Raw genomic sequence first — 23467 nt, 5'->3', positions numbered from 1 at the left:
CTTGATAGCTTGACCTTCATCATATTCCTGAGGTAAAGCTCTGTATAGGGCCATGATATGAGGTAAAGTTTCATTTGAAATCATCTTGCTAATTGTACTTCTAAAACATGAAATGATACATGGCACCATACACAAAACCATTACTACTACCGTCAAGAAAAACAAGCAAGACAATAGTATCCCTTTGAGTCCTGCGACATTTGGTAACCAGTTGGTGAGCCATCCCATATCCCATCCTTCCCATGTTTGTACTGGGACATGTGCTATATTCTCCATCTTTGTGGCCAACACACGGATTGCCTCACCATTATCAGAAATGTTAAAGCAACAGGCATTCCCTGTCAAGTTCAAGACTCCACATAGGCCTCCCTGCCTGGCAAGTACATAATCCATTCCCATTTTCAGCTGCAAAATGGCGGCTCTACTTTCATCCAACTGTTGTGCAATAAGTCTCAAACTCTGGGCCGTTGCATTGGTTACAAGTTCCACTACTGCTTGCAATCGAATTATTCTGTTTAGATTATAAATAGGATCTCGAGCCCCTTGTATGAGCTCATCAGGATTCCAGGAGGCAGGTTCATAATAGGCTATAATGCGCTCTGGTGGCCAATCATCAGTATCGCTCCAACTTTGGGTACTTCCTCCTGCTATATGAGAAATATCAGCGTTTCTTCGTGTACGCTTGGCTGAACTAGTGGGCATAATCCACATTGGTGGTAATACCCATCCCAGGAAACAAGTCCCACTCCATTTGGAAGGGAGTTTCTTGTATGCCCATTCTCCACATATCCACCACAACCATCGGGTCTGAGGTTTTTGGTACGTGGAGTGCATAAGGCGAAATATCAAAAGGGGCATAGAGCTCACAGTGCAGTATGTTAGATTGCCTTTTTCTGTCATAGTTATGTTCCACACCATTTTCCATGCATGAATAAAAGGAGGTGCACAGGGCAAGGTATTCCGAGTTCGATAGGTAGTACCGTTTGCCCAGGTTTGACTATTCTTAATATAATCCCAAGTATAGTGGCAATGAGAAGAGCCTATCATGGTAGAATCAGCTGCCTCTGATGATTTATGTACACAGAATTCCCCTTGTACAGGTATAACTCGTATTGGTTTAGTTGAGTTCCATCCGGGGAAATTCTGTACTTCTGTTTGGTGTGGCATTTCGCTTACCATACCAATGGCATTTAATGGTATTGGTAATAAGGGCATACCTCCCTCTGAATCATCTGGCCCAAGAGAGCAAACAAGGCAATTGGTCCTATTTGTAACATTGGCTACCATCTCAGCTAAGCCTACCCACATATTGTGGTCATGGCGGAATCCATATTTAGCAAATTTGCTCAAATTCAAGGACCCTTCCCCTTCCCAAGGGATCAGGATTAATAATAAAATCATGTTGATGTCTAGTATATGCATTCCTTCCACAAAAGATTACCTTATTGTGATAACAAAAAAATATTAGTCCCAATATAATTCCCCCAGTGACAGAAATGGGGAACCACCAAGACCAAAACATATGTCCCAAGGATCCCCAATGAGTAATATCTCTGATAATTGTTCCACGGGGGGGGCAGTCAATCAATTGTATAAGAGAATCTTCCCGTTCACAATCGCTGGTTCAGACGCTCCTCAAGCTTCAGGCGTGCGCAGGTCAGCCAGCTTCCAGGTTGTGGCTGCAGCAGGCCGGTCGTCTGATGTTGCCCGTGACCTAGCCCGTTCCCCGTAGGGCTAGATACAGGGGTTTTTGGAGAGAGTCAGTTTTAAAGGATTAGAGGGGTCACCTTTGCACGTCCAACTGCCTTCGGACTTCTTCAAACGGGAGTGATGAATCCAGGGGGTCACCTCAGCTACCTTCACCGCTGTTGGAGTAGAGAGCAAGATGGTGTAAGGTCCACGCCACTTAGGTGCAAGTGGATCGCGTTTCCACTCTTTCACCCATACGCTATCGCCAGCCTGGAACTGATGAATCGGCTCGGCAATGCTGCACGGCGTGCGCTCGAGGGCCCACCTGTTAAGAGAAACAAAAACACGGGAGAGAGATTGCACTTGTCCCTGTGTCACATAGTCTCCTATTTGTTTGAGGTCAGCTGGAATATCCTGAACAAAGGAGGGCGGCCTCCCATACAGGAGCTCAAAAGGTGACAACTTAAGTCTTTTTGTGGGTGCGCACCGAACACGAAACAGTGTTATGGGTAACACATCTACCCATCCCAATCCTGTTTCCTGGGTTAATTTTGCCAATTGGGTTTTCAGAGTCCGATTCATTCTTTCAGTTTTCCCTGAACTCTGAGGCCTATATGCTGCATGCAGTCTCCACTTCACTTGTAGGACTCGACATACTTCTTGTACTACTTGATCAATGAACGCTGGCCCATTATCACTTCCAATGCATCTAGGTAATCCAAACCTTGGGATCAATTCAGTGAGGAGTCTCTTAGTTACCTCTCGCGCCTTTTCAGTTCTGGTGGGAAAAGCTTCAACCCATCCGGTAAGAGTATCTACAAACACAAGGAGATACTTGAATCCCTTAGAAGGGACCAGCTCTGTGAAGTCCACAATTAGGCTTTCCATGGGGACGTATCCCACATGTTGGATTCCAGGAGGTTGTACCGGTCCCTGCCTGGGATTGTTTTTAGCACAAAGAACACATTTCTGGGAAATGCAAGTTGCTAATTGTGATAGGTTAATAATATACAACTTCCGACTGAGACTCTCTCTGGTTGCAGTACCGCCAAGGTGAGTAGATTCATGATAATTTCTTACAATTGTACCTGCTAGGTGATGAGGTACATAAATCCTATTGTCTGGCAGGATCATCCAACCGTCCTTCACAATCGCCCCTTCCTGTTCAGCCCACTTCCTCTCTTCTGGGGTATAGTGAGGTTTAACTTCTTCTGGAACTACCTCTGGTATGAGGGCTGCTATAAATCCTCCCACAGGCTTTTGGGCTGCCTCTCGGGCTGCTTTGTCAGCAGCATGATTTCCTCTGGTTATTGGATCCCTTCCACGTCCATGACCTTTGCAGTGCATTACAGCAATCTGTTCTGGAGCCCATACTGCTTCCAACAGGATTTCTACTTCAGGTCCATATTTCAAGGCCTTCCCGTGGGCTCCTATTAGACCTCTTTCTTTCCATAGAGCTCCATGTGCATGCAGGGTTAAGAAGGCATATTTAGAATCAGTATAGATGTTTGCCTTACATCCGGCTGCCAATTGCAGAGCTCTAGTTAAACCTATAAGTTCAGCCTTTTGTGCTGAGGTGCCAGCAGGCAAAGCTTCAGCTTCCACAACTTCCTCATTGGTGACCACAGCATATCCTGCTCGTCTGGCACCCTCATGCAGGTAACTGCTACCATCAGTATAATATACAACATCTGGATTTTTCAATGGTTCATCTTTCAGATCGGGTCTACTGGAATAAACTTCATCCATTATTTGGAGACAATCATGTGATTCTTCATCATCTACCTCTGGTAGGGGCAGCAAAGTTGCTGGATTGAGCATATTCACTACTCGTAGATGAATCCTGGGATTTTCACACAATAGGCCTTGGTATCTAGCCATCCTTGGGTTTGTTAGCCAATAACTACCCTTATATTCCATAAGTGTCAGAACAGCATGAGGTACATTCACATACATCGTCTGGCCAAAGGTAAATTTATCAGCTTCTTTGACAAGGCTTGCAGTGGCCGCTACTGCCCTTAGGCATGGAGGCCATCCTTTTGCTACTGAGTCCAATTGTTTTGACAAATAAGCTACTGGACGGTTCCAACTTCCTAATCTCTGGGTCAGGACTGCCGCTGCAATCCCATTCTGTTCATGTACATACAGCTGAAAGGGTTTTTCCGAATTAGGCAGTCCAAGGGCTGGGGCCTCCATAAGTCGTTGTTTGATAGCTAAAAAGGCTTGTTGCTGCTCAGGTCCCCATACGAATGGGTCCTTTTCTGCACCTCGAGTGCTTTCATGTAAGGGCTTGGCCAGACTGCTGAAATCAGGTATCCATAGTCTACAAAACCCTGCTGTTCCCAGGAATCCTCTGAGTTGTTTCCTTGTGGTAGGTTCCTTAATAAGGCAAATAGCTTCTTTCCTCTCTGGTCTCAATGCTCGTTGTTGGTGTGAGATGTCAAAGCCCAAATATTTGACCTTTTCTAAACATAACTGTGCCTTTTTCTGGGAAACTCGGTAGCCAGCTTCCCAGAGCAAGTGGAGCAGTTCCTCTGTCCCTTCTTTACAGGTATCAAAATCCTTTGCCGCTAGTATAAGGTCATCTACATATTGCAGAACCACCTTTTCTCCAGGTATTGAGGGGTATCTTGTTAAATCTTTCGCCAAGGCAGTACCAAATAAAGTTGGGGAATTTTTGAATCCCTGGGGCAATCTTGTCCAGGTTAGCTGGCCTTTTGTTCCTGTCAAAGGGTCTTCCCACTGGAAGGCAAATATAGGTTGGCTCTGTGGTGCCAGCCGGCAACAGAAGAATGCATCTTTCAAATCCAATACAGTAAAAAATGTTGCTTCTGGTGGGATCAAACTCAGCAGGGTATATGGGTTTGGTACATTTGGGTGCAAGGTCTCGATAGCCTGGTTTACGAGCCTCAAGTCCTGTACTGGCCTGTATTCATCTGTCCCAGGTTTCCGAACAGGCAAAAGGGGTGTGTTCCATTCTGATTGGCAGGGCTTAAGCAGACCATATTTTAATAGGCGGTCCAAATGTTTCTGGATGCCCTCTGCTGCTCGCCGGGGTAAAGGATATTGCTTTACAGATACAGGGGTAGCCATAGGTTTTAGGGTTACTACAATTGGAGCTATATTCTTAGCCATTCCTGGTGGGCTATTTTCGGCCCATACTCCTGGTGGCACCTGTAGGGTTTGGAGGAGCTTGTTTAATTCTGTATCCAATGTGGGTTGGACTTGCAGGGCTGACATTAGGCGCCATGATTGTTCCTTAGGTACTGAGAGGGTAATTATTCCTGCTGCCTTTGATGGCAGTTTCATTTCTGGACCTTGAGGAGTGAAGGTGATTTGGGCCTGCAATTTGGACAGCATATCTCTACCTAAGAGAGGTATTGGACACTCAGGTATATACAAAAACTGATGGGTTAAACGATGTCCCCCAATCTGGCATTCCAAAGGTTGAAGGAAAGACCTCTTAGCTGACTGACCAGTGGCACTTTTAATGACTACACTTTTGGATGCCTTTTTCTGCAATAGTTCTGGGAGTACTGAGTATTCAGCCCCAGTATCAATCATAAAGTCTATTAAATGGCTCCCTAATTGAATCGTGACCGTGGGCTCCTGGAAGCCTAACTTTATGGAGTCCGGTCGTTCCTAGTCTTGGGTAAAATCCTCCTCTGCCAGTCCAATGAAATTGTCTCTACTCTGTCCTTGTCCAGGTCTCTGATATCTTCCATTTCGGATCATTCCCCGTCCCCGTCCCTGGTTTCTTGGGCCGGAGCCTGGGCCTGGGCCTGGGCGTACTTCTTCCAACCTCAGGGGTTCAGGACACTCCCGCTTCCAATGACCCTCCTTCTTGCAATTCGCACATTGATTCCTTCCCAGTGGTGGATTCCTTCCCCGCCCTCTCCCTCCATTTAAAGGGCGGTAGTCTTGCTTCACTGCTGTGGCTAGCATCACCATCTTTTCCTTCTGCCACTTCTTCTTCTCTTGTTTCTCAGCCTCATCCCTATTCCGATAAACTCGGCGTGCAATGGCCATAATTTGGCTCATCAGCATCCCTTCCCATCCTTCTGATTTCTGAATTTTCTTACGAATATCAGAAGCACACTGGGCCACAAATGTAGCAGTAATCATTCTGCTGTTTTCAGGGGCTTCAGGGTCAAAAGGAGTCCATATACGATAGGCTTCCTGCAGCCTCTCTAAAAAGTCTCCCGGACTCTCATTTGGTTTCTGTTCTACTTCTGAGACTTTAGACATATTAGTGGGCTTCTGGCATGCCCTGCGGATACCTTGCACAAGCGTCTGGCGGTAGGTGGTAAGCCTGGCCAGGTGAATTGCATTGTTTGGATCCCAATTAGGATCTTCCAAAGGAAAGTTATCCTGGAGATGACGGTCAATATTAAAAATATTTCCCACTCTGGCCTGCTCACGCAAATATATCTGTGCCTTTTCAATTATGTCTCTTCTTTCCTCAGTGGTGAACAGAGTATTCAGGAGTTGGCGGCAATCTGTCCAAGTAGGACTATGAGTATTTACTATTGAAGTCACCAAGTCCATCATAGCCTGAGGTTTTTCTGCGAAAGATGGGGTGTGTGTTTTCCAATTCATCAGATCCGTAGTTGTGAATGGAATGTACTGGAGGGTCGAAGTTCGAGGTGGCCGTGGTCCGGGTTGCCCGTTAACCAGCACAGGCTCCTCAAGTGCATCAAATACTCTTCTAAGAGGGGCTACTACGTGACCTTTCTCTTCGCTTTGCTCTAGGGGCCTCAAATCATAGGGGATGGTATCTGTCCCAAGGCGTTCTTTTAGCAGCTTTATACGCCTTGCTGTATTGCTTGCTGACCGATCAAGGTCTCCCTGTAACTCCTGTAATAGTTCTCTAGGATTTGGATGTACAGGGGTTTGGGGTGGGCAATTGGTTGTTCCACTAAAGGAGACTGTAGATGGAGTTCTACTGGGACTCACAGGTGGAATAACCACTTCTGCTTGGGCTTTATTATAGGACTCCAAGGCCTCCTGAAGATATTTATCATAATCTATCAAGGAATCAAGTTCTGTGACTCCACCCCCATTATTCGTTCCACTTTCTTGCCTTGGGGTTACAACTGGTGGAGTATTTGGATTAGGCTCCCTTCGATGTGGAGCATAGGGTGGAGGTGGAAGCACCTCTTCCTCTGGTCCCTCAAAAATGGGTTTGAGTTTATTTGGCAAGATTCCTTTCCTAGCTTCGGCTTTTACAGCCAATAATTTGCATCGTTGGACTTTGCATTCCCTTATCCATGGAGGATTTTTATTTAATGTGCTCAGCCAAGAATCTATATATGAAAATTGTTCTGGGCACCCTCCAGTTTCTTTGGCGATATTAGTCCAAAGTTTGCTTACTAAATTTATATCAAAGGTTCCCTGAGATGGCCATTCAGTATTTTGTTTCGGCCACTCTAATTCACATAACGTTCTCAAGCGCTCTGGCGTCATTTTGACTCCATATGCCCCTGAGAAGGCTTTCTTAAAATTATTTAACATACATTCAAGAGGTGTATTTTCCCCCTTTGAACCTCCAACTCCCATTGTATGGCCCTGTGAAGTATCCACTCAGTCACTTACACACTCGCTTCGTGGGGTTCCTTGCCCAGTGAAGTCGCCTTACTGGGAACCGAAGTACTACCCACTCCACACTCAGGTTGTACTTTCTCACACATACAATGCGCTGGATACTTCACCACACTCTACCTCCCAACCTTTCCCTTTTCCCTACACCAGATCACCATCTGATGTACCCAGTCATGTAGCGTACTCAGTTTCCCCCTTACTGAGACGCAGAAGTTTGATCAAGACTTCTCTTCCTCCCAATTAATTGGAGGGCCAAAACCCCTTTGTGCACTTACCCTTAGCGGATCCCTCTTTATTTCTCTGGTTCCCCCCGGTCCGTCGCCGTCGGTGAGCAGGGTATCAGACAGACGAGACTTCTGCGTTCCCCTGGAAAAAATGTTCCAGTGCGCGCTGGGTAAGCAGTTAGTGGTCCTCCCTCTTGTACCCTGCCCAGTAAGGCGAAGGGGCTGCGTTCCAGCAGACCACTTATCCGAGTCACAGAGGCACCATAAAATGTAGCACCCTGCTTGTGGTTAACGCTTAGCTGGAATGAAATATTCAACGCAGCAATAGAGAAATTAAAATAATAATTTATTTGTCAGACAAATAAATGAGAGGCACAGTGGTATATGGTTACCAAGCTCTGGCCTGCCTTCCTGCCCTTATGGCCAGCACTTATATTCCCTCAGCTCAGCCCCCTTGCTCCTCCTTTGGCTGCCTCTGTCCAATCAGCCTGGTTAAAATTCCTATTGGCTGTTTGCTAGAACCAATCATAAAAGATACACCCATTTCCTATTACCTTTTATGGGAGACAAAGAGCTATATTTCCTTCTATTTATAATTGGCAAATAAATAGCCATTAACCTCTACAAGGCACCTTAATTACCAAATAACCTTTTGCCCTAGACTAGGCGCCTTAACTAACATTTCATCTTTTGCCCTATTGCCCTATTCACTCCAAAACAGATGGTGGCTAATTTTATCTTTGGAGGTCATTAAGCAGAGGCTTGACAACCATATGTCAGGAGTGCTCCGATGGCGTCTCTCTGTCTGGCAGGGGTCCGGACTCAATGGCCCTCATGGTCTATTCCAACTTCTTCTATGATTCTATGATTCTATGAAATAAGAATCTTACTTTCTAAATCCTTTGCATAATTACATTTAAGCCAATATTTCATACATATAACATATATAGATTTTTAGAAGCAAAGATCTTGTTTAAGTAAAAAGGAACTTAGTAAAAGCTAAGTTCTATAAGTTTTCTAAATTCTCTGAAGCTTCAAAGCAGTTTCACAGAGAGAGAGAGAGAGGCCTCTTCCCTTGGCCAGCTGCTGTTTGTATTAGCTCTTGCCCTTTTAACCTTAGGAAGATGTGGCTCAAGTTTAATGGGAGGCACTATTTGTTTTTGCAACCTTGATTGTCTTCTATCATTTGTATGGTCAGTGTGACCTTTTGTTCCCAGCCTGTTTTATGACCACAATAAACCAAAGGGGCCTCTGACAAAGACCTTGCCTGCTGGTGTCCTGTCTCGAAAGAAACATTTGTGAATTTAAGCTCATTTTTGGAATACAGGAATCTGATCAAAATATAAGCCTTGATTAAAAATGCAGGCTATGATCAGATGCCTCATTAGAGGAACCAGATAGACACAGGGGTAACTATGGTCAGTTTCTGTACAATTAAGTTAATCCCTTACTCCAGACAATGATTTCCACTCCTCCTTTCTCCAAGCAATTCCTAGTTGACCATCCCTCAATGGCTGTTAACCCAAACTAATTGTTCACTGTTCAACTGAACTGGAACGTCCAGCCAATCAGACAGATTTGCCTGCTCTGCTGTTTGACTGTCCCCACCTACAAAATGCTAAAACAGTCTCCCTCTCCTCGCCTAGAACCTGTCCCCTTGCAACCACTGCCATACAATCTCATCCCATTATAAAAATATAGGTCCCAATGGCTGTCATAGAAATGAATATTTCCTCCTTTGAAACAAGTGAAACCATGCATTTCTTGTGCAGTTCTCCGCTCTCTGACCCTTTAAAGCTGTTGACTGTGACCTGGCTCCTCAGACTGGGCAATTGATGTAAACTAAAAAGCTGGTCCTTTTCCTCCAGCAAGGGGCGAGGAGAACAGTAGCCCAAGTATGTGTCACATAACCATCATGTCTCAAAGATGAACCATTCTTTGGTTCAATTCTGCTGCAAGGAAGCGGAACATGTTTCTTGCCAGATCAAATGACAAACATTCAGCAGCCATCTGAATCAACTGTATCTAGTTCCCAGCAGCCTCTATGGCCAAGGATTGGGAGGGATGGGGGTGGAGTTGTGTTAACATATTGAGAAAGCTTGTATTTTGGGGCATTGATTGTGCAGATCACTGAAGAACTTGTATGGCTTGAACTGTGTTCACTTTGCAGATGAAATACATTCGCAGCAGAAATTATTTCCCCCCCTCTTGCCAGGGAGATATTCATCAGTTTTTCTGCTAAGGGTTCAAATTCTTGATTGCTGAAATTTCATGGGCTATATGTGGAACAGTCCCAAAGTTGCCAATTACCAACCATTTGAACCCTCGAAAAGAAATGGTATTTTTGGAGAAATCTGAAAAGTATATACACTTTTTAAAAAAGCTTATGGAACAGAAATATTTTGGTCAAATGGATCCTGATGAGGCTCTAAACTGCAAAGCTGGGAGAAAGCTTGGTACCTTTAAGGATTTGAATGAAGGCTGTGGTTTTGGACATGGCATGGACATTTATTTCAGGTGGTCAGAAAGAATGTGACTGTTCTTAGCAGAAGTAAAGTCGTTGGACCCAGACATGAAGAAAGGGCAACTTGGCAAAAGTTTTGTGCCATCTACAGAATTTGGGATGCCTGTGATCATGACCCCATGTAGGTACGTCCTGCCATCTATGCTAACCAAAGGGAATGTAAGCAGTTTGACATCACAAATGATGCTTAACATAGGCAAATTGAAATTATGAAACCAGGTGTTTAAAGACCAAGCGGTTGTCTCCCCTTCAGAAACTGTTGGCTCTGGATAAAAGTCCCATCTCGCTTTATTGGCCGAGGGAGCCGGCGTACAGCTTCCGGGTCATGTGGCCAGCATGACTAAGCCACTTCTGGCGAACCAGAGCAGTGCACGGAAATGCTGTTTACCTTCCCGCCGGAGCGGTACCTATTTATCTACTTGCAGTTTGCTGTGCTTTCGAACTGCTAGGCTGGCAGGAGCAGTGACCGAGCAACAGGAGCTCCCCCCTCGCGGGGATTCGAACCGCCGACCTTCTGATCGGCAAGCCCTAGGCTCTGTGGTTTAACCCACAGCGCCACCCACGTCCCTTTTTGTCTGCAGCCATACATCTCAGTTTAATTAAAATAAACTTGTTAAGAGTGGTGACACTAAATTAAAAAAAAACACATGAAAATAAAGAATATCAATTACCCTTGTGTCTTACAAATTTATCAGTAACCAATTATCAACAACTGTTTTGCAAAGCCAGATTAAATGTATTTCCCTGTGAAATTCTAAACAGCAGACTGACCAGTATAACTTATCAGAATAGACTCTGCTTATGTTCTCAGGCTGTCAATTGTGTGAAGCATATCTTACTACACTGTGATCTGTATAAACAAGCCAGGGGTCAATTAATTAAACCCTTATTGGTAAATTTACCTGGAAATTCTGAAACCTTCCATCTCAAGAATATTATAGAAGATAAGACAAATGATATTACCCTGGCCATGGCAAAAATTTTCTTGGATCTATTAAGAATTAGAAATAAACACTCTCTGGATAAAACATAGTGACTGCCTTGGGAAGTTTTCTCTGCATGTTGCTTTCAAAACCGCTTTTGTGTGTTTTGGACCATAAAAAGGAATGTGTGTGTAAAATTAAAATCTTTCACAACAACAAAGATCCTCTGCCAGCCTATCCCTAAATTAGGATGCTTTGATGAATAAACATTGAGGGTGACTAGGAGCTGAATTTGGTGTGACAGCGATATAAACTCATGTTCTGGTGCTAAACATGAATTCCTTATGTGAATATGGGCTAGGCAGAATGCTGAGCTTTAGCTCTGAATTACATGTGGTGAGAGTTCTCTAGAAATCAGGTCCTCTTTGCTTTCTAGCGTCCTTTGGGACATCTTCCATTGCCTACGCTGCCGTACTTAATAGAATAACAGAATCATAGAATTGTGGAGTTAAAATTTACAGCATGTACATCGTTAAAAGGAAATCTGTTAAAAATGATGTACAGATGATACCTCACACCAACTAACTTGTCAAATATGTATAAAACAGGAAACAAGAATTGCTGGAAGTGTGGGGTGAAAGAAGGTGATTTTTTCCATGTGTGGTGGTCATGTGATAAAGTAAAAACTTTTTGGGAAAGTACGGTATATACAATGAATTAAAGAAGATCTTTAGGTACACATTTCTTAAAACCAGAGGCATTCTTGTTGGGAATGGTGGGAGAGGATATTGATAAGAAGGATCAGAAATTGTTCCTATATGCAACAACAGCGGCGAGGTTACTGCTGGCTCAGGTGTGGAAACAACAGCAAATGCCAACAGTAGAAGAGTGGCAGAACAAGGTCATGGAATATGCGGAAATAGCCAAATTAACGGGGAAAATTCGACAACAGGGCGATGAAACATTTCAAAAAGAATGGGAAAATTTATGTTATACATAGGATAAGGTGAAATAGTAAAATCTGTAGAATGGAAATAAACCTCATAATGGGAAATTAAAAGAAACTTTATTGGATGTTAAATGACAATATGAATTAAAATGTAAAATACAATCAAGGCAACTAATTGTATCTGTAAATGAATATAGACAAACAACAAGACGTGTATATACAGAAAGATTTATTTGTATATAGACACTGTACGGATAAAGTTGAAAGAAGAACAACAATATACAAAATCAATAAAGACAATGCGCAAAACTTAGAGACAACAAAGGCAGAAGAAGGAAGAAGGAAAAGCCAGAAGAAGGAAGGAGGGAAATCAACTCTTAGGAGTAAATGTAAACTAATGTGTATATGTATAGTATGTAATCATAAAATCAATAAAGATTGTGGATCGAGGGCCCGCCCCCCGCTATGTGAAATAAACACACAAGGACACGTGATATGAGGTTAATGGGCAAGAAAAGGCCACAACTTTATTGATTACAGCAGTGAAAAGGTATTGGCTTAGGCATTGGATGACTATAGGAGGTGGGTTTATTCAACAGTAGGTGGAGCCTGTTGATGCTCATCCAACTATAGGCTCACCCCTGATGTCACCGAGGGTCGTGCCATGGCCTCCCGCCAAGCAGGCATCGGACGGAATACATGACCGCCAGATTCCTTTAACGGAATAACCCACGGTAGATAGCATAGGCGATGGCCACACCTAGCCCTTGACACACATGAATCCAATGCCTAACCTACCCACCAATACCACAAAAGTTGTGACGATTGCTACGAGGTAGGCGAAAAAACCCAAAAGCCTAATGCCAAATGGAAAAAATTCCTACCAGGCCCCCCAGACAACCGGGGCGACCAACCTAAGGTCCATAGCAAGGCCAAAAAACCTAGACCCTGAGCTAAATGGGAGTGGAGGGTGGGTGACTCGCTGCGGGACGACGACGACGACTGAGGAGGAGGCGGAGCTGGAGCCGCAGCATTAAGCTGCTAAACACGCCCCCCGGAGTCACCTGGTTGGCTGCCTCCGGTGGGCGTGGGCGCCAGCCAGGTGAGGGGCGGAGCTCAGGCTCCCGCCCACAACCACTCCCCTCTCTTCCAGGGAGGAGAGTCTTTCTCAAACCACTTGGAACCCAAACACTGCAAACCCGGAAGTAAGTGTTCCGGTTTGCAAACTTTTTCTGGAAGCCGAACGTGCTTCCGTTTTGAGTGTTACGCTGAGGTCTGTCTTTTTTTGCGGCTTTTTTGTGTGTTTTTTTGACTGTGTGGAACCCAGTTCAGCTACTGATTGATTGATTGATTGTGTGATTGCAGTACATTGATTATTGCTTTCATTTTATGGATCAATGGTCTTGTTAGATAGTAAAATCCATGTTAAATTGCTGTTTTAGGGGTTGTTTTTAAAAGTCTGGGATGGATTACTCCATTTTGCATTACTCTCTATGGGAAAACGCACCTTGGTTTTGGAACAGACTTCCAGAATGGATTAAGTTTGAGAACCAAGGTAAACATGTTTTTCTCCTGCTCAGCACCTGCTCTCATAAGGTCTCAAAGGAAATCCACCCCCCACCCCCCACTTACAATTATCAGAACCACAGTGATCTACTCTTATTTTTTCCCGGAGTCTGAGGGATGCCCTCACACATCATTCAAATATTGCCTTTGGGAACATTACGGTAAACAACACAATCAAGGGTGCCAGAGGTTTATTTATTCCATTGTGCCAGAAAAGTTCAATGTCTAAAATATGTTGCATGACACAGAGTCTCTGGGACCAGGGCATCTGGCAGGTGAAGAGCTGGGGGAGAGAAGTCTGTGTGACTCTTAATAGGAAGCTGCCTTGTAGCTCAATACTGGCAGGCAGCAGCTCCTCAGCCCTACCTGGAACAGTGAGCAGAGACTGAACTTGGCACCTTCTGGTGTGAAACAGATGCTTTACCACTGAGCTATGGCCCTTTGTCTTTAGCCCTGAAGCTGGGAACTGTCTTGCAAGTATTTGGGTTGTCTTCCAACGAACTACTAATGGAGTTGGGAAGAACGATCACAAGGGAAGTGTAGCAGGCAGACCCAGAAATGGCAACACTCCTTCTCTTGCTGCCTCTTGCAATTTGTGGGATTCAGCAGAGGGCAAAATGCCCACTGAATCTGATTTGGGATCAAAACGGCGCACTGAATTTTTACAGGCCAGGAGACCACCTCATTAGTGGAGTCATATCTCCAAGATTCATTGGAGGTCAATATCCCTTCACCTTTTCCAGAACCCCCTTAAGCAGTCTTGAGTCGTAAGTAGTGATGTATTGATTCTGCTTCCTACCAACTCCCTGGCCCATTCTTTCTGGTACTCCTGGTAAATTGCTGTCCCTTGTTTTTGGGGTTTTATCTTTGTTCCCTTTTTCTCATGGGCATCATGATTAAGGCAGTATCTCATTCACTGGGATCAAATACAACTGAAAAATCTGGAGTATAGTTTTAAACGAAAGTAACAAACACACTCTTTTCTTGCAAATTTGTGATATGAAGATGATTGAAGCTAGGCTGTGTTTTCTTGGAAGGTCTAAACAAGAATTCATTCATTCATTCATTCATTCATTCATTCATTGAGTGATTGAAAGATTTCTGTATGTCCTTTACATGTTTCAGTGTGTGTGTGTGTGTGTGTGTGTTTAATTAAGTAATAAATTGAGTGAGACTCTACAAAGCACAACTTGTTTCCTATAAGGTAGCAAATGCTGTGAGGTGCGCTTGAGTTGTAGCTTTTCTGCAGTAACCAAAATAACATTCATCCCCTTATTTGTCTCCCATGGAACATTGGGGAAGGTTGAATGCTCAGACCATGTTCCTAGACATGAAAATTAGATAGCAGGTGGAGAGAACCATTTTCAAGGGGGAGCAACTAATTTCTTTCTCCTCCTGGCACAACAAAATATATGCAATTGCTAAATATAAATGACTACTATGCTTAAGGAAGTGCAGTTCAGTGATTATGACTCAGAGAACTTTTTATCTAGTGCTCAGCAGAGCCCCATATCCCTAAGACTTCTTTTATTTATTAGTATTATTTATTATTAAATTTATAAACTGCCCTTCATCGAAAGATCTCAGGGCAGTTCATCTTGGCTGCATTAAGGGCTGCTCTTCTCATACGCTCATTACAAACATGCAAACCATTATTTGATAAACAATTTTTGTGAGATACGCAATGCCTAGAGAGGTCATTTGATACAGTGGCAGCTGCTAACCACTGATCCTGGTGGTAAACAAAAAAGGGCTGGTTTCTGGTTTTCCCTCCACCCTTCTCCTTTGCAAAAAAAGTGCTGCAGACATGGGTACTGGTAGACCTATGTCCCACTTCGCCAAACTTACTGGTCTCATTTCATATTTGCTTCGATGTATATGGGGGGAAATGTGACTTTCATTTTCACTGGTTCAGGGATGACTATGCAATGCATTTTATTTGACAGATGGATTGGTGGAAGGAACTGGCACTTTCTTTCTTTCTCACTTGCCATTCAGGAGATCAATCATAACCCCAGGCTCTTACCTAACATCACTCTGGGCTACAGCATCTATGATACCTATTTTGATGGAAGAACGACTTCTGATGCCCTGACAGACCTCCTTGCTGGTGGGAAAATCAACATTCCAAACTACAGCTGTGGAAGACAGGGAGAACTGCTGGCAGTTCTTGAAGGGGGTGAATCCGACATCTCCACACACATTGCAAGCATGTTGGGTACCTACAAGATCCCACAGGTAAGAACTGGGTTCATGTCAAGCATGTTAGGATAGTTCCATTCCACCTTTAGAACAGATGTGTGGATTGTTGTATGTCACATGTCTGTTTACTTCCAGCACAGTCTGCTGGGAACTTCCGTTTGTATATTGCTGTTTGCTTGGACATGAAGGAAGCAGACATGTTTTTCCATTGTTCCGTTGTTCCTGAACTATGCTGAATAAATGCCTGTAAATAATGCTTACACATGTCTCTGTCCGCCACTTCCATTGTGAGAAGTTATTCACTCTGCTGAGTAGAGCCTGCTCAGTATGTAAAGGTTTCTGAGGCTCAAGTCACTGATTGATGCTGTTCTGAGAACCGGAGTTCACCCAGCTGCCGGCCGGTGGCTGGGTGAATGCATTGATGAATGTTTTATATTTGGCAGGAAAAGACATTCCAGCAGATTTGTTATCTAAACCTGTAAATAGATAGCAACATTTGAATTAGGCAAAAATGTTCCAAATGTATGAACAACCTGGCTGCTGAATTCTACACTAAATAAGTTTCCAAACCGTCTTCAGAGGCAGCCCTATGTATAACACACTGCAGTAATTTAACCTTGGGGTTACCAAAGCATAGACAATAGCTAGGCTATCCCTGTTCAGATAGGGGCATAGCTGGGCCACCAGTCAAAGCTGATGGAAGGCACTCCTGGCCACTGAGGCCACCTGAGCCTTGAGCAACAGCAAAGGATTCAGGAGTACCCCCAAGCTACAAACCTGCTTCTTCAGAGGAAGTGTAACTCCATCAAGAGCAGGAAGCTGAAAGAGATCATTTCTAGGGTGTGCACTATCCTGCACTATCTCTGCAGCTTTCTTATGGCACCTGGAAATATAGATTTGATCCAAGGTGGGAAGAGTGCACCCAATTATTCTGTTTTTTCTTTCTGCTCCATCTTTCTAAGATGTTTAGAGACTATTGAAGTTAAGGTGTATAGAAATTGTTTTTATTTAAATAATATTTGAGTTGTACCTTAATTAAATTTGTCATCATCTTTCACAAAGAAGTATCAAAGCTTTGTCCTAAGAAACAAAACACCAGTCTGTCTACCTTTCCTTACCAGCTCAGTTATGGCTTTGTTCTTAAGGATAAAGTCCATTCCCCTTTTGTCTATAGAATGGCCCCCAACGAAGAAACTCAGTACCATGGGATGGTCCAACTCCTCCTGTATTTCAAGTGGACATGGATCGGCCTCTTTGTTCCAGACAACGATAATGGAGAAAGGTTCCTGAGCACCTTGACCCCTCTGATGACCAGCAATGAGATTTGTGTTGCCTTCTCAAAAAAAGTACTACTACAAACCTGGCTGTGGATACCCCATGAAGCACCTGCCATGTGGAGACAAGTCAATGTCTTTGTTTACTATGCAGACTATCAAGATGGACTTTTTATAATCATAGAGGTACAATCCTTCCTTGAAAGGATACAAACTGGAGGGAAAGTCTGGATAACAACAGCGCTTCCAAATAAAATCTTGACATATGAGACTGGAGCCTTCCGGTATGCCCATGGTTCTTTGTCCTTTGTAATGAAGACCAAAAAAAGGACAAAACATGACTACTATAAGCCAGTGTATTCTCCTACTTGGTGGAAAGGATTCGATTGTTCATATTCAAAGCATGTATTGTCCGTGAGGGGTTGGGAAAGATGCAGGGAGAGGGAGAATCTGGAGATGCCACCTCAGGAGGAGATTGAAAGAATCCTGTCACAAGACAGCTACATCAATTACTATAGTGTTCAAGCTGTGGCTCAGGCCTTAAAAACAGCATATACATCTGGACCCAAGAAGAGGCAGGTGGTGGGTGGAGGAGACATTGTTGAACCTCCAAGGCTACAGCCATGGCAGGTACACCATTTTCTTTTTGCAAACTATAATTCATTGTCTAGAATTAACATGATAGCAATTCAATAAGCTGCCTTACACCGAATTAGATCATTGTTCTACCTAGGGAATCTTTCCCAGCACTACTCAGAGATGCCACTGGGAAATGAAGCTAATACCGTCTGCATCCAGAGCAGATGCATTCCCCCTGAACCCTTTCCTGCATCCAGAGTCAAGCATAGCATTTCATTTATTGCTACAAATTTACAAGGCACCCTTTAACACATGAGCATGATCCCAGGCCATTTTGCAAGAATGCATAAGAACACTCACTAAATGCTGGCGTTTTCCATGTCATATTAGCTTCATCTTTTCTTGAAAGAAGTGCAGCTCTCTTCAAATACTTCGGATGCTGGACAATACTTGGATGAGAATGGGGCAGTGGCCATTGACTTCGATATTGTGAATTGGGTGCTGTTTCCTAATGATTCTCGTGCTAGAGTGAAAATTGGAAGCATAAAGAGACAGAAGTCCTCAAATCCGAAGTTCACCATTAACCCAGAAGCAATTGTGTGGCCCAAGCTGTTTAAGAAGGTAGGAGAAATTATGCTATTCCCTATGGCGTCTATTATCTGAAAAGGTCTTCAGATCTAAAGTTCACCATCAACCCAGAAGCAATTGCATGGCCCTTCTGCTTTAACAAGGTAGGCAAAATTATTTGTGCCATTTAATTAACCAAGACATAATTTGTTGAATATTACAATTAGGACTTGTTATTTCTGGTCAGTGACTGAAATAAATAAATTCATTCAGGCTGCAATAGATTGTAATGGATTGCTTTAAAGTCATTCAGCACCAGATGAAAAGAAAAAAATGACCCCAAACCGCCCTGTCTCACACTATTCTGTATTTTTAGAACAAAGGCAGCAACCCTACTGGTGACATATCCCCCGAATTTACCCTGAAGCGTCACATGGGTAGGCAAACTAAGGCCCGGGGGCTGGATGCAGCCCAATCACCTTCTCAATCCGGCCCGCAGACGGTCCAGGAATCAGTGTGTTTTTATATGAGTAGAATGTGTTCTTTTATTTAAAATGCAACTCTGGGTTATTTGTGGGGCATAGGAATTCATTCATTATTATTTTTCAAAATATAGTCTGGCCCCCCACAAGATCTGAGGGACAGTGGACCGGCCCTCTGCTGAAAAAGTTTGCTGACTCCTGGGTCAATGCAACCTATAGAACAGCTCACAGGAGCCGGAGAGTGGGTATTGCTCCATCTGGTGGGCAGAAATGCTTGTATTGAAGGCACAATCCCAAAACTGAGGTGTTGAATCCCTACCTTTAGAGGTAAATATCCCACTGTGCTCTTCTCAAAAGCTGTGACCTGATTCCATAGACACAAATGCTCCTAACACTTTCTCCTCGATGTTCCTTCTCCTGTGTGGTATAGTGGTTAAGAGCGGTAGACTCATAAACTGGTGAACCGGGTTTGCGTCTCCGCTCCTCCACATGCAGCTGCTGGGTGACCTTGGGTCAGTCACACTTCTCTGAAGTCTCTCAGCCCCACTCACCTCACAGAGTGTTTGTTGTGGGGGAAGAAGGGAAACGAAAATGCTAGCCGCTTTGAGACTCCTTCAGGTAGTGATAAAGTGGGATATCAAATCCAAACTCTTCTTCTTCTTCTCTTCTTGTTGCAAACCACAGAGACAGAGGAGAGCATGTGTGAGCCGTGAGTCTTCTTCTTCTGCTGCTTACAATGTGCCGTGTTCAAGATGCACAGAGAGCTGTCGCCCTGGATATGCCAAGAAGGTGCAGGAAGGGAAGCCACCATGTTGCTACGATTGTGCTCCCTGCTCCGAAGGGACCATCTCCACTCAGGAAGGTAGGAGAGGACGTCAGAGGAAAGGGCCTTTCCTGGGAGAATGAAGCAAAAAGTTGAGCCAGCCCAAACAAGACATTTGTAATTCGAGTTTAGCTTACAGCTCCCACCACTGTTTCGCTGGGCACGGGGTAGCTTTTTGTTATTGCTTCCTATGAATGGAATGGCCTTCCCAAGGAGGGCTATTCTGTTGCCAACTGCAGGCCCTTCTGGCACCAGGAGAAGTAGCCTTTATTTACTCACTCACTCCATCATGTAGAATCTGGATTTAATGATCCACTCTACAGCATTTTATTCCATGATTTTTAACTTCTACCAGTACTATTGCAGGTAGTACACATATTTGAATCTGATGTTGCTGGGCTATCTAGGTGGGTTGAGAGAAAGTGGAAAAGATAAGTCAGGGTGTATTGGTTTCACCAAACCTGTGGCCTTTTAAAATGGGGCATCTTCCAGACAGTGATTTCATAGGAGGTATTGTCTTGCTCTGGGGCCCAGTCAGTCCTAGGGCCAATGAGGTAAAGGTAAAGGTACCCCTGACCATTAGGTCCAGTCACAAACGACTTGGGGGTTGCGCGCTCATCTCGCTCTATAGGCTGAGGGAGCCGGCGTTTGTCCACAGACAGCTTCCGAGTCATGTGGCCAGCATGACTAAGCCGCTTCTGGCGAGCCAGAGCAGTGCACAGAAACACCATTTATCTTCCCGCCGGAGCAGTACCTATTTATCTACTTGCACTTTGACGTGCTTTCGAACTGCTAGGTTGGCAGGAGCTGGGACAGAGCAATGGGAGCTCACCCCGTCACGGGGATTCGAACCACTGATCTTCTGATTGGCAAGCCCTAGGCTCTGTGGTTTAGACCACAGCACCACCCGCATCCCATAGGGCCAATGAGAGGGCCCAGCTATTTCACTGTGGCCTCTATCAGTTTAAGGCAGTGTTTCCCAAACTTAGGACTACAACTCCCATCATCCCTAACTAGTGGGACCAGTAGTCAGGGATGACGGGAATTGTGGTCCAAACTCTAAAGTGTCTTCAAACTCTGGTTTTGTCTTCAAACTATCTAGGAGCTGGAGGAGGAGGCACACCAATTGCCCTCAGCCACAGAGCCCCTTTTCCTTGGTTTTCATAATGGCTCATCACCTTTCTTTTGTTCTTCTAATGGTTCATCTCCCAGGTGATTACTTAATGAGGAAAGTAGCCTGGCTTTTTAAGATTTTCATACTTCCTGGGTCTGGGGATTAAGTATCTGGCAGCCACAAACTCATAACATTAAGGTTTAGCCATAATATACTGGAATCTGCGTTTATACGAAGTCATTCCAAAGATCCAACTAACCCAGGTGTCTAGAACTTTTTCTTACTGGTGGGGCAGATCTTAATTTCCCCAAATCTTGGCAGGCCAGGCCAAATTTAGCAGCTGGGTGCTGCTTACAACCTGTCAATCACCTGTTGCAATAAAAATGTCAGGTAATTTCCATGCTTTAAAGCCGCAATTGCATTTCAGAGTACAGTGTAGGCTTTGTTGAAAATTGTTTGCAAGCAGCCCAGCACTGTTCCACTAACGTCTGATATTTGGGTGTCCAAAATGCAGCACAGTGGTGTTTACAAGGGGCTTTCTAACTGCCACACGCTGTGGTTTGTACCTCTGGTTTTTGAGTGTTGAAAGAACAGCAGTGGAAACAGAGAAGTGGCTTCCCTTCCTAGAGCAATGCATGCTGCCACCCAGTAATGGAAAACGAGGGAGCAATCTTTGAGCTCCCAATAGTTCCTTTCAAGCCCTACCCTGATGTCAGGTGTAGTGTACACGAGGGTCACTTCCCAAAATTGGATTTGCAGGTAAAATGGAGAGTCCAAGTGGGCCACGTATCACCCATGGGCTGGAGGTTGCTCTTCCCTGGTCTACATTAACTGGAAGAGGCTCTGACACATCTCACAAAGTCTCTTTTTCTCTATGCAGATGCCAATAAATGCACCAAATGCCCAGAATATCAGCATCCAAACAAGGACCGAACTCGATGTGTCCCCAAAGTCACCACCTTCCTCTCCTATGAAGAATCTTTGGGAAGATTCCTGATTTCCTTTGCCCTCTTCTTTTCCTTAACCACAGGCATTGTGTTAGGAATCTTCATTAAATTTCTTGACACGCCTCTAGTCAAAGCCAACAACCGAGACCTCTCCTACATCCTCCTCATCTCCCTTCTGCTCTCCTTTTTGTCCTCTTTTATCTTCATCGGCCAGCCAAGGAAAGTGACCTGCCTTTTCAGACAGATGGCCTTCAGCATCATATTCTCAGTTGCTGTTTCTTCTGTCTTGGCCAAAACCATCATGGTGGTGTTGGCTTTCCTGGCCTCAAAGCCAGGAAACAGCATGAGGAAATGGCTGGGGAAAAGTTTGGCCAACTCTATTGTCATTTCCTGTTCCAGTCTCCAAGTTGTCATCTGCACCCTATGGCTGGGTCTGTCTCCCCCATTCCCAGAATCCAACATGCACTCCCAACCTGGAGAGATCATCTTGCAATGCAATGAAGGATCTGCCGCCATGTTTTACAGTGCCCTCGGCTACATGGGCTTCCTGGCTGCCATCTGCTTCACGGTGGCTTTCCTAGCCAGGCAGCTGCCTGGGGCCTTCAATGAAGCCAAGCTGATCACCTTCAGCATGCTGGTCTTCTGCAGTGTTTGGGTGTCCTTTGTGCCCACCTACCTGAGCACAAAGGGGAAATACATGGTAGCTGTGCAGGTCTTCTCCATCTTGGCCTCCAGTGCTGGGCTTCTGGGCTGCATCTTCATCCCAAAGTGCTACATTATCATACTCAGGCCTGATCTGAACACAAAGGAACAGATGATGACGAAAAATTAAGCATGGCATTTAATTCTTAGTACTAGAGGTATGGACAAATTCTGCACTAGAATATGGACTGGACCCCTAGATAAGGATGATTACACTGTAGCTGTGAAGGCCAGGTTGGACTCCCAACATCTGAATGAGCAGCCCCAATAATGTTCTTTTTTTATATGCCACTGCAACCCAAAATAAGCTTTGAGCTACTCCAAGTAATATATATTTATAACCAACAGACCTGTCTCCTTTCAGATTCATTTTTCTTTCCATTCAAATGCATTGTTTTAACTGAAGCTTCTTCAATTCATTTTCACCCTAGGTCTCTCTCTCTCTCTCTCTCTCTCTCTCTCTCTCTCTCTCTCTCTCTCTCTCACACACACACACACACAGAGAGAGAGAGAGAGAGAGAGAGAGGGAACCACATGAGGATTCTGCCTTAGAAATAATTTTTTTAGGATTTAGGATTTAAACTGCCCTAGTGAATAATGAAAAACAATACTACATGACCTAGCCTGCAAGAATAAATGGTTTGCTAAAATTCTGCTTCCATGTGTCCAAGCAGTTTAGAACAAGAAAGTAATATTGTACAAAGCTGAACTAAGGGACGAACAATTTTATTTAGAAATGTTAGTACATTTTGAAACTTGCTTGTACTTTTTCATTTCCAGTGGTACTTGCGTGTCAGTTTATGCATAAATATTTGCTGGGTTCTGCAGGTCCTCAGAGTCTCCATGACGCCGATAATGTTTGGAGAATCTCCATGTGCTTGAATAAAAAGAGCTTTTGAGGTGAATCTGAGTGTGATTATTGATTTCCACAACAAAACTAAAAACCAGGCCGTGCCAAATCATGTACGCGAACCTCTTGCACTAGAAAGCTGGCCATTGTGTGTTTCCCAAAGCTTCGCCTTGGCACATGACAGAGTTACTTCCACATAATACACTGAAAACACTCTTATACCAATCTTGGCTCCCCCCCCAAAAAAAGATAATGAGAACTGTAGTTTCTTTAAGATCCTGAAAGTTGTTAGGTGACCCCTCAGAGATATTTGATCTCAGAGAGCCAGTGTGGTGTAGTGGTTAAGAGCGGTAGTCTCGTAATCTGGGGAACCGGGTTCGCGTCTCCGCTCCTCCACATGCAGCTGCTGGGTGACCTTGGGCTAGTCACACTTCTCTGAAGTCTCTCAGCC

At 44.2% G+C, this 23467-nt stretch overlaps 2 protein-coding genes across 2 annotated transcripts in view; one reads left to right on the top strand and one right to left on the bottom strand.

Moving 5' to 3' along the window:
* Positions 1 to 23467, bottom strand: part of LOC128409430 (gastrula zinc finger protein XlCGF17.1-like) — a 198926-nt gene that overhangs the window by 20977 nt on the left and 154482 nt on the right. The window lies entirely within an intron of this gene.
* LOC128408868 (vomeronasal type-2 receptor 26-like) lies at positions 16854 to 23318 on the top strand. Its single transcript, XM_053378887.1, has 4 exons — positions 16854 to 17582; positions 17922 to 18152; positions 19265 to 19442; positions 21398 to 23318. Exons 1-4 carry the CDS (start codon positions 16854 to 16856, stop codon positions 22294 to 22296), a joined length of 2037 nt encoding a protein of 678 aa, XP_053234862.1. The 3' UTR covers positions 22297 to 23318.

This window comes from Podarcis raffonei, chromosome 2, assembly GCF_027172205.1.
Source record: "Podarcis raffonei isolate rPodRaf1 chromosome 2, rPodRaf1.pri, whole genome shotgun sequence".
Classification (NCBI taxonomy): Eukaryota; Metazoa; Chordata; class Lepidosauria; order Squamata; family Lacertidae; genus Podarcis; species Podarcis raffonei.
Note: the sequence above shows the minus strand (reverse complement) of the source record. Positions and strands in the feature narration are given on the sequence as shown.

What these genes read in the sequence shown, in the direction of transcription:
- LOC128408868 (XM_053378887.1), top strand. Translation starts at nt 16,854, where the DNA reads ATGGCCCCCAACGAAGAAACTCAGTACCATGGGATGGTCCAACTCCTC. An exon ending in CAAGGCTACAGCCATGGCAG is followed by an intron (nt 17,583 to 17,921) that starts GTACACCATTTT and finishes ATGTCATATTAG; the next exon opens with CTTCATCTTTTCTTGAAAGA. An exon ending in GGCCCAAGCTGTTTAAGAAG is followed by an intron (nt 18,153 to 19,264) that starts GTAGGAGAAATT and finishes TGCAAACCACAG; the next exon opens with AGACAGAGGAGAGCATGTGT.